Genomic DNA, 14727 nt, shown 5'->3' on the forward strand with positions numbered 1-14727 from the left:
AGGGGAGTGCTCTCACCAACAACACGTGCCAGGCACCAGACTCATGCACCTTATATAGAACTAACTCATACATATTCATTAAGTCTTTATACATAAGCATACAACTTCCAAGAAATCATTAACATATTCTCCTCCTACTTCCGATTCTGCGCAGTAAAGTTTAGAAATGTCTAGAAATGGGTCTGTGAGTAGGTGGTCCATGAGTCGGTGGTCGCGATCTCCCCCTGCCGGAATTACCATTTGCTTAAGGACACAGTTTTCTTGGCTGGTACCTGCAAGCTGTTACGGTTACTTCCCTCAGTTCCCATTAATCCTGGGCCTTGACAACTACTTGCATTTTTCTAGTCCTATGTATGTATTATAAATCAGTTTACAAATCACCTCGTGTTTTGTTACCTAGGTTCTAACCGTTCCTACTAAACAATTATGACCAGTCCCTTCAGCCTTGGTACAGGGCTGTACAGGGGATTTTAGAGTAGCAGTCGGTTGCTAGATTCAAAATACAATAAATGTAAAATGATTTTTACTAAAATATCCCTTAATTCTATATTTATATTAAAATCAAACACAATTTAATTTCAATTGATAATAAAATCAGTAACAGTGTTAAAGTTCGGCTTATGTATTGCAAGCTAGGTCAGGTATTATGTGGTACCACTGGTGATGAGACTTGGATTTGACTTCTAATACTGCTAAACTAAGAAGTAGGGATTGTTCTACAGACAGTTGTTTCTAGATATCAAAAAATTCGTCTCAAAGACAGATCTGCAGAGATAGACAGGCCTGCAAAACTGTCATATGCTTAGGTCTGTAAATGCTGCCAACTTCTCTTTCATTAATGTATACAGAATTCATAAGTGAACTTTTTTTTGTTTAAATAAAGCAAAAGGGCGTCAGGTTCGGCCTCACGGTGCGACAGGGTAACTCCACCAGCACGCTCAGGTACAAACCCCGCAACCACCGGGAATCGGTTATTTGCTGTTAGGATGCGGAAGTGGAAAATATGTCTTATTTGTAGGGAATAACGTGTTCATCAGCAGAGCCAGGTGTTATTTTCTGCCCGGACAGAGATAAAGCCGGGGGCCGGCTTCCCCGCCGCGGCCTGGCCGCAGCCCAGAGCGGTGGGAGGCGGGGCCGGATGAAGCCGGGGAACGGAAAGCTCCGGCCCGGGTTTCCCGGAGTCCTGGCGTCTCGGTGCCATCCGGGGGAAGAGTTTAGGCGGCAGCAACCCCGGGAGGTATGAGGAAGGTGGAGGTGTGGTAGCAGTTTCTCCAGGTCGTTCCCTTCTTCGTCCCTGTTTGCCGCCCTTCCCCTCGGCCAGCGCCGCGGCGGGCTCCGCAGCGGCCCCGGAGCGCTGGGCCGGGAGGGGCCGCGGCGTGTCGGGGCATTGCCGGGTGCCGGCGCTGCGGGCCGGGGGTGCCTGGGCGGCCTGAGCAGGGCGTCCGCTTTCCGCTGTGAGAAGTCGTCGGCGCCCTGTAAGAGCCGCCTCACTAATGGCTTTTAAGTTTTTAACTGCATTTAAGTGTGTCTTGCTGGGGGGTGGGGTGGTGTCAGTCCCGGGAGTCTCAAGCTCATCCGCAGAACTTAGATTTGTTCTTCATCCAGCCCTGTTTCACCGTCACGTATCGTTTGTTTTGCTTCAGAAAATGTTTTGCGTGGAAAACAAGGAAGAATGAGAGGTGTTAGCATTGAGGAGCCATCGTGTATGATGATGGCTTCTGTGTAACTTGCAGGTGAAGGTTACATTTCTGGTGTAACTTCTTGCCCCATCGCAGCTAGCTGAGCTTTTCCCTAGGGAAGGCTGGTCAGGAAATCCAGTGTGCAGTGTGTGTGTGTCCGCTCAGATTCCTACCTCTGTTGTATGCTATGTGTTTCATAAATCGGCAGCTAGATTTTCACTTGTATGTATTGTAGTTACTGTTACAAGAGGCGCCTTCAGTTTGTTCATACATTTGTTACTAATTTTCTTGTAATTGTGTCTGGAAAGCTGTAAGTATTAGCTTATCTTAGGGATCTGAGGATATGCTACTACTAATGCAGAAGAATCCTTCAGTGGCAAATTTGGAAATATATTGAATTTTCAGTTCTTAAGTGGTTTATTTTGAATTATGTTAATGAGTCATAGGAAAACAAGCCAGAATATTTATCTTGTATAGGGCTAATTATATGGGTGTGAGAATTTGAGAGATGTTTGTACAACCTTTTTTGAAGACCTCTGGTGTTAGAGGCAAAGCAGTCTTCCCACACAACTTATTTGCATGCTCAAAAAGAACTTTGCAACTGTAAGGACAATAACATACCTGAATCCTCTTCGCTATGATCTGAAGCCATTTCTAGTCACAACTGTACATGGCTTGGGGAGCAGCTTATTTTAATTTTCTTTTAAGCTGACTCTCATGTGTTTGTTTTGAGGGGGGGGGTGGGGGGGTGTTGTTCTTTTTAATCAGGTCTCCTTTTTTTTTAACTTAACATTCCCAGTTATTTTAATCTTTGCCTGTATATTATGCATTTAAGCTCTGATCATTCTTGATCCTTTTCTCTGAATTAATTCCAATGACTTCATATGCTTGACTCAATTTTAAGGGCAGTATTTGAAACTGGATAGAGTAGTCCAGCTGAATTCTAACCAGTAGGGAGTAGTACGGAAGATATATGTTCTATCAAAGCTTTACTTCTGTTTATGCATCTTGGTATGGATGCTATGCTGTTGGCATATTCAGCTTCTCTTCCAACTTAGACTCCAGGTCTCTTCTGCACAACTATAACCTATTAAATTGTTCCCCTTTCAGTTGATATTTCTCGCCTAAATTGAAGATCTTGCCTTTCTTCTTATTAAAGTGCCCTTCCTGGTTTCTTTTATGTTGTTTGTTTTAAAAAAACTTCTCTTACTACTAAAGACTAGATTAGAATTCAGAATTTTCTTCCATCTTGTTTTTATATTGTTGCAGCTTGGTGCCACCTGTAATATTAATAAACATAGTCAAAAGTAATACTAGACTTAAGGAGGGTCCTCTGTGAACCTTCAGTGGCCTACATTACTTCTTGATTCTATTTTTCTGCGTGATCTTACAGCCAAGATGAAAAGTAGTGTCAATTTAATATTAAATTGGACCTATGCCACAAACTAAAACCTTATCGCATAGGGAAGTACATTTTCTGACTCTAATTAGGACAAGCCTGACTACTTTCAAGGATGGCAGGAGACAGTATTCCAAGCTTGTCTTTTGCTCTTTGATCCTTAGCAGCAGCATGTTTATTCTTTGGATATGCAAGGCACAGAGCACCTCAAAATAGACGTGGAGAAGTCTGTTCTTAGTAAATAGGATTTGAAAATATATTTGGGCCACACAGTAATGCCCATCTTGGCTCCTTTCTCCTTCATCTGCATCCTTTAAATTTACCTCATCTGAGCCTCTAGCCTTTCACAGGGCAAGACCACAGAAAGAAGCTCTACTCTGGTTTTGACACCTTGTACTACAGAGTATTTTCTTCATTTACCAGATAGAATGTTTAAAAAATTTATAAGCTAAATACAAAATCCCCTGTGTAATATGCCACATCTGTCTTTTACTTCAGACTTTTTTTGTTTGCATGTCACTATAGTGTTTGAGCATGTCCTGGTTCAGCTAGGATAGGGTTAAGTTTCCTCAGCGGAGAGGGGGAAGGGATCTCCAGCTGGGTTATTCATACCATGCTGACCATCAGGTCCGGGCAGCGCGGGAACTTTTTTCCTGTGTGGCTTTGGGTCGTGGGGAGCAGCACGAGAGAGCTGTCTGTAACCATTGCGGTATTTCTCTGTTTATCTTTTGGCTTGCTTACTGTTATTGCTGTTTACTGTTGCTATCATTGCTACTGTTGTTGTTCAGATTGCTTATTACACTGTTGTATTAAATTTCTTCTTATTTTAACCTGGGGTTTGTGCCTCACTGCCCGCCTGACCAGCTGAGGGTGGGGGAGGGGCAACGACAACGTGGTCTCAGGTCCTGGCAGGGCTTAAACCAACACATAGCGTTTTCCTGATGTGTAAATTGGATCTGTATGACCGTATGTTAACTAAAATTAATCAGTCTTTACAGCTCTTTCTCAGGAGGTTTTCCTTCCCTGCAAATGGAGGCTGCCTTGAGCTCTACAGAAACTCTCAGCATAGCAGAGAAGCTTTTCTCAGCCTACCTGTGTCTAGCTTCATGGTAGCACAAACTAGAAAGCATTTGGTGTCATGCATTCTCTCTAAACTCCCAGCTTTCACATGATATGACAACAGCTGGGAGGAAAAGGGAGTCTCCTAAGAGAGTTGTGTTTTCTTGCATCTTCAAAATAAGACTGAAACAGAGTAGCTGTTAACTTTTCCTTTCCTATAGAATTTTAACTTTTTCAACTGCTTCATAGCATTGATAATTCCTATCCTGAACAGTTTCAGTGAGATTAGGGAACTCCTCAGTGTAGTGACAACTGCATCTAAGGCATACATCCAAATGTTACTTTAATAAGGCCCCCAATTATGTAGGAACATATCTGTTAGATTGGAATGATCCTACCAGATGACCAGTTTTTTTTTTCCATTAAGCTTAAGAAAAATCTTGATTCACCACATATTTTCAGTCTTTTGTGCATGTGTCTTGAATCTCATCGTAACTTGCTTTAAATTGCAGTAGGCTTTTAATCTTTGTGATGACTTTGAATGAATGGGCTATTCAGGTAGTTCTGAATTTTTAAAAACTAGGGACATTAACTCTTTGTGAAGAGACAGGGTTTTTTAGACACTTAATAAATGAATTTTTTATTCTGCTGTCATGTAGAAAGAATATACAACTTGAGTTGTAGTATCAAAATACCACAAATCATAGTAGAAATGCCTTGTGTATATCAATGTTATTACTTAATCTGCCTTAGAAATTGTAATTTAGGAAGGATGTGACCAAGTGAAATTAGTCCAGAGATGATTAAAAAGAACAATCAGTTAAGTTCTCTTTTTTTTTTTTTTTTAGTGGACCTAAGATCAATATGTTGGAAAACCAAAGTTTTCTTATTTAAAAAAAAAAAGAGAAAAAGGAGACTTTAAATACATAAAGTTGTGACAGAGAGCCCTTTTTAGTTATTTGCCAGGTTCACAAGGGGAAGGACAGTGAAAGTAACTTTGTAGTAAAGAAAGTCTCAGCTGAGTGCAAAGACAAACTTTGTGAGAGGGCAATGCATTGGAGCAGGAGCCGTGCTGAGGTTAAAGAACATCCTTCAGCAGAAGTTAAGACTACTTTGGAGGTTATCTAGACGTGAGTTGCCTCACAGTGGAAGGCTTGGACTAAATGGTTGTTTGAGGTGCTTTCTAGATGCTCCTATGAATAATAACTTATCATGCACTCACAGGTACTTGTAAAGTTCTTGTTGCTTGTTTGTAAGTCATTATGCCTTAGCTGAGACACAGTTGCTTGCCCAAGTGTGGTGTCTGTTGAAAATTCAAGGAAAATTAAAACTGACTACTTCGTGATTTTGGTTTAGACTAAAACATTCATTATGATGAATTATGAGAACAACCTTTATGATGACTTCAGAGTATATTCATGTTTAGGTATCACAACTCTGATATTCTAGCTCTGTGGTCAGATAGTGAAAGGGTTATCCTTGTTCTGGTCATAGTTTATGGTTAGTGTGTTGCTTTTGCTGACTGGTTCTGGTATTCACCAGTTTGAGATAAAGAAAAAATTATTACACTACTGGATATAGTTAGTAAGCTGCAGAAATGTGAATAGTAACTTTAACAATACATTGAAACAAAGTATTACTTCTCACTAGCACTGCATTCATTTAATTTTTATTTCTGAGGCCCAAGAATTCCTAGTTCTCTTTTTCTCTCGTCTTCATAAATATTATATCTGGGAGTTAGAATTACTGCTGTAGGGTAGAAATCTATTACAGTAAGTTCTTGTGGGTTTTTTAAGAATATGCTTTATTTGTAAATAACTCAAAATATAAGGTAGCTGAACTGCGTATTACTTGGAAGTATAGCTGCATTTTACAGTACAGATGACTTAAACTTGTTTCTTCTGGAAATTATCCTGTAACATAACAAGGGATTACTCTATTATGAGGAAAGCATTTAAAGCTAAATTAAATCAGGAGTATTCTAATCTACATGCTTTTGGTCTCTTATGTAGAAAACGAGACAAACTTAGGGAACTGTATATTAATACAGGCTAAAATAATACTCTTTCTTATTTTAGGGACTTGTGGGATTGAAGAATATCTCTCCTAAGAAAATTTCCTGCTTCTACAGTCTTCCAGCTTAGTGTGCAATTGATGATTTCACTTGAAATACTTATCTGAAGAAACTTAACAGTAAGCAAGGTGTAATTGCTCTTTCAAAGATGTTAAAAGTTCAGCAGTGTGTAACAGCTGACAGGATACCCAAGAAAAAGCCATATATTTGTGACACTTGCTGTAAGCAGTTTGAAACTCCATCAAAATTAGCTAGGCATTATCTGATACATACTGGTCAAAAACCATTTGAATGTGATGTATGCCATAAAACGTTTAGGCAGCTAGTCCACCTGGAGAGGCATCAGTTAACCCATAATCTGCCTTTTAAGTGTACTGTTTGTTATAGAAACTTCAAAAATTTGATCACTTTCTTAAAGCATCAGAAGCTTCATAGTGAAAATTGTAAGAATAATACCAAGCAACCAGAAAACTCTGTGAATTCTGAGCAAGACAGGGGCACTTGTGGTATATTTCGATGCTCTACGTGCTGGAAGTCTTTCACAACTGAAAAGAGGTGGATGATGCATCAGTGTCTGAAGGCAGATCGTCTACGTGGGGCCAAAAGGAGAAAGAAAACTCATGCTTGTGAATCATGTAACAAGACATTTCCATCGAGATCTAAGCTAGAAAGACACTTCCTTATTCACACTGGCCAGAAACCTTTTAAGTGTTCTTCATGTGGTAAATCTTTCAGACAGTCAACACACTTGAAAATCCATCAGCTCACACACACAGAAGAAAGGCCTTTTCAGTGCTGCTTTTGTCAGAAGCAGTTTAAAATACAAAGCAAACTCATGAAGCACAAACAGCTCCATGCCAGAAATAAGACTTTCCCCAATGTTGTATACAAAGCAAAGACTCTCAAATATCCCAGACCACACAACCTGTTGGAAGGAAAGAGGGATAGTTGTGAGAATGCTGACACACACAAGTCACAGGAAAACGACCCACATGATGTTCACTCAATTTATATTGTACCCTTTCAGTGCCCAGCATGTGAGCAGTGTTTTGAAACGGAGCAGGTTCTAAATTTGCACAAATGTTATCTGAGAGATGGCAAAAGCTCAAATAATGCTGCAACACCATGCAGCCACACAGTCAGCATGAAAAATAAAATCCTGATGAAGCTAAAGCGTACTGGAGGAAAGGCAACAGATTTTTCTCTGTCTGACAGAAAAAAGATAAAATCAGGTCACTTTAAAAGTCCTGACCTGGTTGCAGCTAGAGATCAGCGTTCTGATCAGCATGCTTCTACTAAACCTGTTAAGGATTGCCATAGCAAGCTTGACGTGCACAAGGCACTTTGTAATCGGATGAAAAGAACGCTTGCTCGGCAGTTACCTTGTCAAGAGCACCCACAACCTCATGCCTCTGGAATTAATTTAAAAGGTACACTTGCTGGTGAAAACATGTTAAACATCGCTGATTCACTGGATAAGGAAAGCACTTTTTGTGGTTCATCAGATGATGGTTTCTTTGGTAATCCAGAAGTACTTCACTGTGCTTTTTCAGATTCTGCTAAAAATATATGTAACAGACACAAAGTGTGTAAATGTGACAGATGTGAAAAAATCTTTCCATCTTCATCCAAACTTCAAAGACATTATCTTACACACACAGGACAGAAGCCCTTTGGTTGTAATGTTTGTGGGAAGACATTTAGACAGTCAGCTCACTTAAAGAGACATCAGCTCACCCATTCTGGAAAGAGACCCTATAAAAGCTCTGTTTGCCAGGTAGAATTTGAAAACCTGAATGGAGTTTTCAATCATCGGGGAGATCACGCTGAATGGGAGTCTTCTCAGCCTGTGGGTTGTTTGGGCTATTCTCAAACTCCTTCACAGGCATCTGGCTCGCAAGAATCTGAGCTGATTCAGTCAAACGGAGCAGCTGAAGTGAAGGCTGAAATCAAATCAGGGGATGTTGTTCTTGACACCAGCAGTAAAAACAAACAGCCGTATTTGTGTAGCAAACTGTTGGAAACAGAGCAAAGTTGTTACAGCTATTGGCGTGATTTTTCTGAAGGTACTGAAAAGAGTGAAGTTGTTAACAAATTGTATAAATGCAGTATCTGCTTTAAAACTTTTAAATCGCCTTCTAAGCTTGAAAGACATTACCTAATGCATGCTGGACAGAAGCCGTTTGAATGTTCAGTTTGTGGTAAAAAATTCAGACAGGCCCCACATTTGAAAAGACACCACCTTACTCACTTTAAAGAGAGCTTAAAGCTGAGTTCCACTTAGATTGTCTCTTTCTGTTATGAGATGACCTTGTAAAGAGTTAATTTACTGTCTTCATAACTGTCTACTTGATGTAATTTGTGAATGTGAGATGTGTAAATCAAAAAATGCAATTTTGCATATCTTTTCCTAAATTAATTTATCAGTACACATTCTTACTGCATTGTGTTACAGCAATCTGCAATGCTCCATGAATCAGATATTTTAGAAGTTATTAGAAGACATTGTGCTTTCCTGTAACTATCAGAAAAGTAAAATAAAAAGGTAATATCCAGAATAGAGGTCTTTTTACTTTCTTCTGGCTTCCTATATGTTGCAAACAAAGGAGACTTGCTGTATTTATTTCATACTTTCTAAAAAAGGCAAAAAAGAAGGAAGGAGAAAAAGGGGAAAAAAATTAATGAGAAAAAATGTTGATGTGGCATTATATAACCGTTAATCCAAAAAATTTAACTTTTGTAATGTGCTTGGAGATCCATGGATGAGGAGTTAGATCTTTTCACTTTATGATACAAGTAGTGCTAAAATAGCAGGGTTTTAATCAATTAATCCATTTCACTACTTCATTATCTCCACTTTGGATATCCTTTGCCTTTTCTGGCTTTTTTTGGCCAATTCGTACCATACTGAACTATTTTTCTGCAAGAAAAGAGAACAAGAAATTATCATCAGCATTACAAAGCCACTTACTGTCTATCTGTTCCAGTCTCCTTTCCTTCTAGCATGCATGTTGCCCCAATGAAAGAAACATTCTCTAAGATGTGATAACTCAGACGAGCAGTTTTGTCAGGAAATCGTATTCTTGTTGTATTAAATATACTGAAAATAACTTTGAGTTGAAATTAAGTAATTTAGATTTTTTTTTTATTCATAGAATCTGTAGTTATACTTCCTGTTAAGTAGACAGCTTTGCCTGTTATGCCTGTGGGGCTGGCGAAAAGTTTTAAGTGCAGTGGAGCTTTATTATTGCAAACAAGAATGAAGTGTTGTTTGGGGGGTTTTTTATCTGAAAAAACCTACCTTTTAGGATATTTTCCTTTGTTATGCAACTTCTGACTAATTGAAACCTGAAGTTTAATCTTATTTCTAAGTTAAGATACATGGCATTCTTTTCACTATTTAAATAGATTCATGTTTATCTAAGTAAAATGGTTTTGATAACTTCTTTTTTTTTATTTTTGGAAGTGATTTATCTGAGTTTTGCTGTGGCATGAGCTTTGTAGTATTTGGTATAAAGGAAGTGAATGCTGGTGTCCTGGTTTCGGCCAGGATAGAGATAACTTCCGTCAGGCTGAGAGGGAGCACAGGTAGAGGGCCACCCGGGTCAATCATTGGAGCATTCCATTTCATGTGATGTCATGCTCGGTGTGTAGGTGGACACGTGCTCTCTCATGGCCTGTTTTGTTTCCCAGTCGGCACAGTGGGATTTCTGGTGCTGTCGGGATTGCTGCTGGGGTTGGGCTGCGTATCAGTCGCCGGTCGGTGAGCCACTGCTGTATTTTACCCCTTTGGACTTACTATTGTTACTGTTGTTTTGTTACTATTATTAATTTTTTTTTTTATTCAACCTACGAATTTCTTTTTTTTAAATCTCTCCCCTGTTTTGCCGGGGAGGCTAGAGGGGGGAAGTAAACGACTGGCCACGTGGTGATTGGCTACCACCTGAGTTCAAACCATGATGTGTAAGGAGTTCTTATTTTATTTTCATACATGCTATTCTTTCCCATTTTCAGAGAATAAAACCGGGGAAGATACTCAGAAACAGTCTGTAGTTACTCTGATTTTTCTATGATAGATGGATTCAGTACATTAATAATGACTATAGTTATATATTGAGATTTTTTTCTCCCTGTGTGAATTGTTTCATATTGAAAGACAGAATACTGTATAAAATGTTTTGAAAGTGTATTGTAGAGCTCTCTTAAAATATTTGCAATAAACTATTTTATTTATGTTGTACCTTTATTGTATACTTCATGTATAAACCAGAGTTTTCCAACTATTTAACATTCAATGTGCAGAAAAGTTTAAGACTATGTATCAAAATAAGTAACTTTCTATGTTTGAACAAGAATTTATTTCAGATATTTTCTGTTATAGAAATAAAATAGAAATATGTCTAAAGATAATAAGAGCTTTCTGAAGGAGTCACAGTTATTGTTTGTTTTGAAAATACCAACTTGAGTAAAATGAGGGAATGCTAATACAGAAAGCTACTTTTCAGGGATGAATAGACATACATGGGAAGTGTTACTGTGATTAATTTGGAAATTAATCTTTGGGCTCCATGGGATTTCAAAAGGGCAGTAAGGGCCACTTTGTTTACTTATCTCTCTACCCCTTTATGAAGAGTTTTGCATCAGTATAAATTCATGATTTTAAGGGGATTATAGCATAAATTAGCTAGAAAGGGGTAAAGCAGTTTCTAAGAGTCAGGAGAAAAAAAAAATCTAAGGTTGAAATCCCATCTCTTTTGAAGTTAACAGTAAAAATCTCCAAGTACTTTTGAGAATTTGAGCTGAAATGGTTTTCCCAGTGTTAACAATAACACTTCATTAGTATGTGAGTCGCTTCAAGACTAGTGCAAGCCATCAGTCTTTGAAGTATCCTTGGTGGCAGAGACATTGCCTGTGGCTTTGTTAGAATGAGCTGATGGCTAATAGTAATGATCTCATAGTACTGAAGTAGTGTGGTTTTTAAGACTGTGCAGAACCAAAGCATATTGTAAACAGGAAAACAGTGGGTCCTGCTGTGTTAATGCTGTGCTCCCCCTAAGGAGAACTTCTCAAACTGCTTGGATTCAGCTTTGAGGTGGAATAAAAGAAGGGTCAAATATTTTAAAACAAGCAGAAAAAGGTAAAAGGGATTTTTTTAAAATACAAAGTATGCAGTATGAAATTCACTGGAACTGCAGTACTAACTGATCACATTGTCCATTTCTATCTAGGAAATGTGGCTATGGATAACTTCAAAATGTTTAGGATTTTGATTGCTGTGCTATCCTTGCAATGTTTGCAGAAAGTCAGAACTTGCAAAATATAAGTACTCCTCTATACCTAGGAAAAAATTCAAAAAGGAAAAAAAGCCATCATAAACCACAGAAAAACTGTTTAATCACTTCTGTAGCTGCTTCTTACTGAGTGGATTCTCACTTGTCTGTGATCTGCTCTCAATATTATATGCAGAGCCAAAATGAAAAGTTAGTGAGGCAAATGGGAGATGATAGACGCAAAAGAAACTTCACTGAAGTTAATGAGACCTTATGCTGCAGGTTGAGATGCTGGGTTTAATGTTTAGTTTTCTAGGCTGCCATCTAGTATAAATGTAAAACTGAAAGTCATAATCTTACAACAGTAGCTCACTTGAGTAGTACTTACATAAGTACAGTTGGATGACTCTTAAATCAATAAAGACTATGGATTCAGTCCTTCTAATGGCCCCTTGTAATAATGTTGAAAATGCCTAGACCTTCTAAAGAACTGAAGGGGTCACGGTTCATATTCCTAGCACAAGGTTCTGTGGTTTTTTAAAGTGCAAGTTTTAACTTAATAGCTTGGTTTTATGGTCTGATGGCTATGGATGAGATGTGTCTGAGGCGCAGTTATCATAAGGATAATTGAAATTACAGAAGTGACTTTTCTATGCTCTCACATACCTTATTTTCTCCAGGTTGATCAAAGTAATTATACTTCTTCATATAATGACTACTTCTGTCAAGCAGCTTTTAAACAGCATCTTTCTTAGCATTTGTTAGAAAAGTGAATCTTCAAAGTCCATGCAAGTGAAGGAAAAATCAGCCTTATGCCCACAAAATCACTCACAAGTAGAATTAATCATTTCCTTGTTCAGAAACTGCTGTTTTAACATGAAAGTGTCATTATGTCTGCCCTGAGTTATCACAAGTCTTTGAATGTTGTTCTACTACTGTAGCCTGCCATTCCAGTTCCTTTCTGCTTCCAAGAGATGCTAATGTGTGGCTTGATTGCGCTATACACCTGACAGAGTTTGGATATGCAGCTGAAATTCTTCCTCTTTGCTGGAATCCTTCTAGTGTTCCCTGGTCCCAAGTTGTATGGACCTGTGAAGCCCCATATGTGACTTGTGCAACAGTTCCATGACTTTCCATGTGTGCTGCCCTGCTGTACAGAGTGGTACTTGAGGATGTGAGTGCTGAAGATATGATGGAGATGTGAGAAACTGACCGCCTATGATGTAGGCTGTGGCCTGTCATTCTCTGCTGAAAATACTTTGGGTGTGCAGGGTAGGAGGAGCATATGGAAAAGGTGGCTCTGCCTATGGCTGCATCACTGGATGTGGCAGTGGAATGTACCTTGCTGAAGGAGAGGAGTACAGAGAATTACATGGCCACTCTATAAAAAAGTAAATTCCTATGCCTAAACGAAAGAAACCAGCTATGTGTGGTGTCTCTCATTCATACTGCTAATGCACTGCACTCAATTTCTATTGACATCAAGGAAAACACTATCTTACTGGTATGCAAACTTACCATCTGAATTTTTTTAGAGTATGAATTTTAATGCTTATTACGTATTTGCGGAAGTAGCTTGCTGAGCTACAAAAACTCAGATGATTTCCTCAATTTCTACTTTATTTTGATTCTAAGAAGATCTTGAAAATATAGCTGAGCAGGGATTCCTGTTAGTGACAACACAGTCCTAGTAAACTGAGTAGAAATCTGCTAAGCCATCTAGACACCTCAAGTGTATCGGTCAATCTGAGGATAGTTTTTTAAGATCAAAACATGTTACGATTCTGTGCTAGTTTGAAAACAAACTAGTGGGAGACACCAAATCAGAATAACAATTTAATAAGGAAAAAAAAAAATTATAAAGGCAGATAGCACTGGGTTAAACTGACAGAGTCAGGATACAACCTGACACCCTGTTAATCAGGGTGGTGGTAGCAGTCCCCCTGAAGTAGTGATCCTGTAGAAAAAAAAAAAAAGATCTGCTCTTCCTCAGAAAAGTCCAGTGGTGGCTAAGTAGCTCCTCTCCTCTAGAAATCCAGTGGAAAAGAGAGCATCTCTGGTATTCAGAATCTCAGGTTATATCCAGGATGGAATGCTGGTTTTCTCCGTCTGGGTGGAGCATCTCACATGGGATAATTAGTCATGCTGCATGGCATTGATGGGCCATTAACAGAAAGATAGTCTGGAGGGGGGGGAAGCAAGGAAACACTGCCCCACCTGATTTCGACAGCTCATGAGGATGGTAATAGAATACACTGCAACCCAGGACAGATTCTTTCATGACATTGAGAGCAACCTTGGATTACTATTTTGGCAACTTGGTTTGCCATAGTGCACTTTATCTTGTATTTTATACTCTGGGTCTTAATAATAGCAGGTACTTGGGTAGTGAGAATAGCTTCCTAAGAATTCCCTCAGGCTTCGAATAGTGTGTCTGATGAATCAGCAGAGGAAAAATGTCCATTTGCCAATAAGCTAAAATGATTTGTGTAATATTTTAATCTCTATCAAAGTAGAATCTTTTTTTTTTTCCAGTAAGAGAAATTATTAAAAGTGAATAAGTTATTTTTAAGTATTACACCTGTGTGAATTTTGCTGTTTTCAGTAGGTATTCTGTTTTATTATCACTTTATCCTCTCTTAAAATCCTGGCATGCTAATAGAAGTGTCTACCAAAAGCCTCAGAAAACATTCAGAAAGGCAAGGATGGAAGATTTAGGAGACTGCAGCTAGCTCTCAGCATCTTAGAATTGTTTGGTCTTGATTAGGTTTTATGCATCTTAGATATGCTTCAGTTTTGTCTGCAATCTGTATTTTTTTCTATATTGTGAGAAGGGATATGTGATCAAGAATCTACTTTTACAATGGTGCTGCAAATAGACTCAATTTTCCATAGCATTTCTCATACTAGCACTAGCAGAAAGGAAATTATTTGCCTTAGAATTTCATTTCAGTGACAAAGTCCTCATGTTTTTCCATCAAACAGATTAATCTCACATTAATTTTTTTGCCTCATAGAAATTTTATCAGATAACAGCTTCTCACAGGATTTCTAGCAAATATTTCTAGAGCTTTACTGGCCATTCGTCTCTTGCCTTCATACTAATGTTCTGCTCCAGTTGGTAGGAACCTAGCTAAAAGTCTCTGAAGAGAATCAGAATAGTCCAGAGTCTGCTCTAACTTGAGCTGTTACTCAAATGTGTGCCCAGCAACAAAAAGCTAAGAATGACATAAACTCTCGTATTTC

General features: G+C 38.7%; 1 protein-coding gene across 4 annotated transcripts; it reads left to right on the forward strand.

Moving 5' to 3' along the window:
- The first annotated feature begins 1123 nt into the window (after positions 1-1123).
- ZNF770 (zinc finger protein 770) lies at positions 1124-10528 on the forward strand. Of its 4 annotated transcripts, none has more exons than XM_074909809.1 (2): positions 1124-1237; positions 6216-10528. In XM_074909809.1, the coding sequence occupies exon 2, from the start codon at positions 6360-6362 to the stop codon at positions 8493-8495; it is 2136 nt and encodes a 711-aa protein (XP_074765910.1). In that variant the 5' UTR covers positions 1124-1237; positions 6216-6359; the 3' UTR covers positions 8496-10528. The 4 variants fall into 4 exon arrangements, with proteins under 4 accessions (XP_074765910.1, XP_074765911.1, XP_074765909.1 ...); XM_074909810.1 differs by having other exon boundaries at positions 1160-1254; XM_074909808.1 differs by having other exon boundaries at positions 1209-1475.
- The last annotated feature ends 4199 nt before the right edge of the window (positions 10529-14727 follow it).

This window comes from Athene noctua, chromosome 6 (assembly GCF_965140245.1).
Source record: "Athene noctua chromosome 6, bAthNoc1.hap1.1, whole genome shotgun sequence".
Taxonomy (NCBI): domain Eukaryota; kingdom Metazoa; phylum Chordata; class Aves; order Strigiformes; family Strigidae; genus Athene; species Athene noctua.

Bases quoted from the DNA above. Each gene is read 5' to 3' on its own strand.
- ZNF770 (XM_074909809.1), top strand. From the start codon at position 6,360: ATGTTAAAAGTTCAGCAGTGTGTAACAGCTGACAGGATACCCAAGAAA.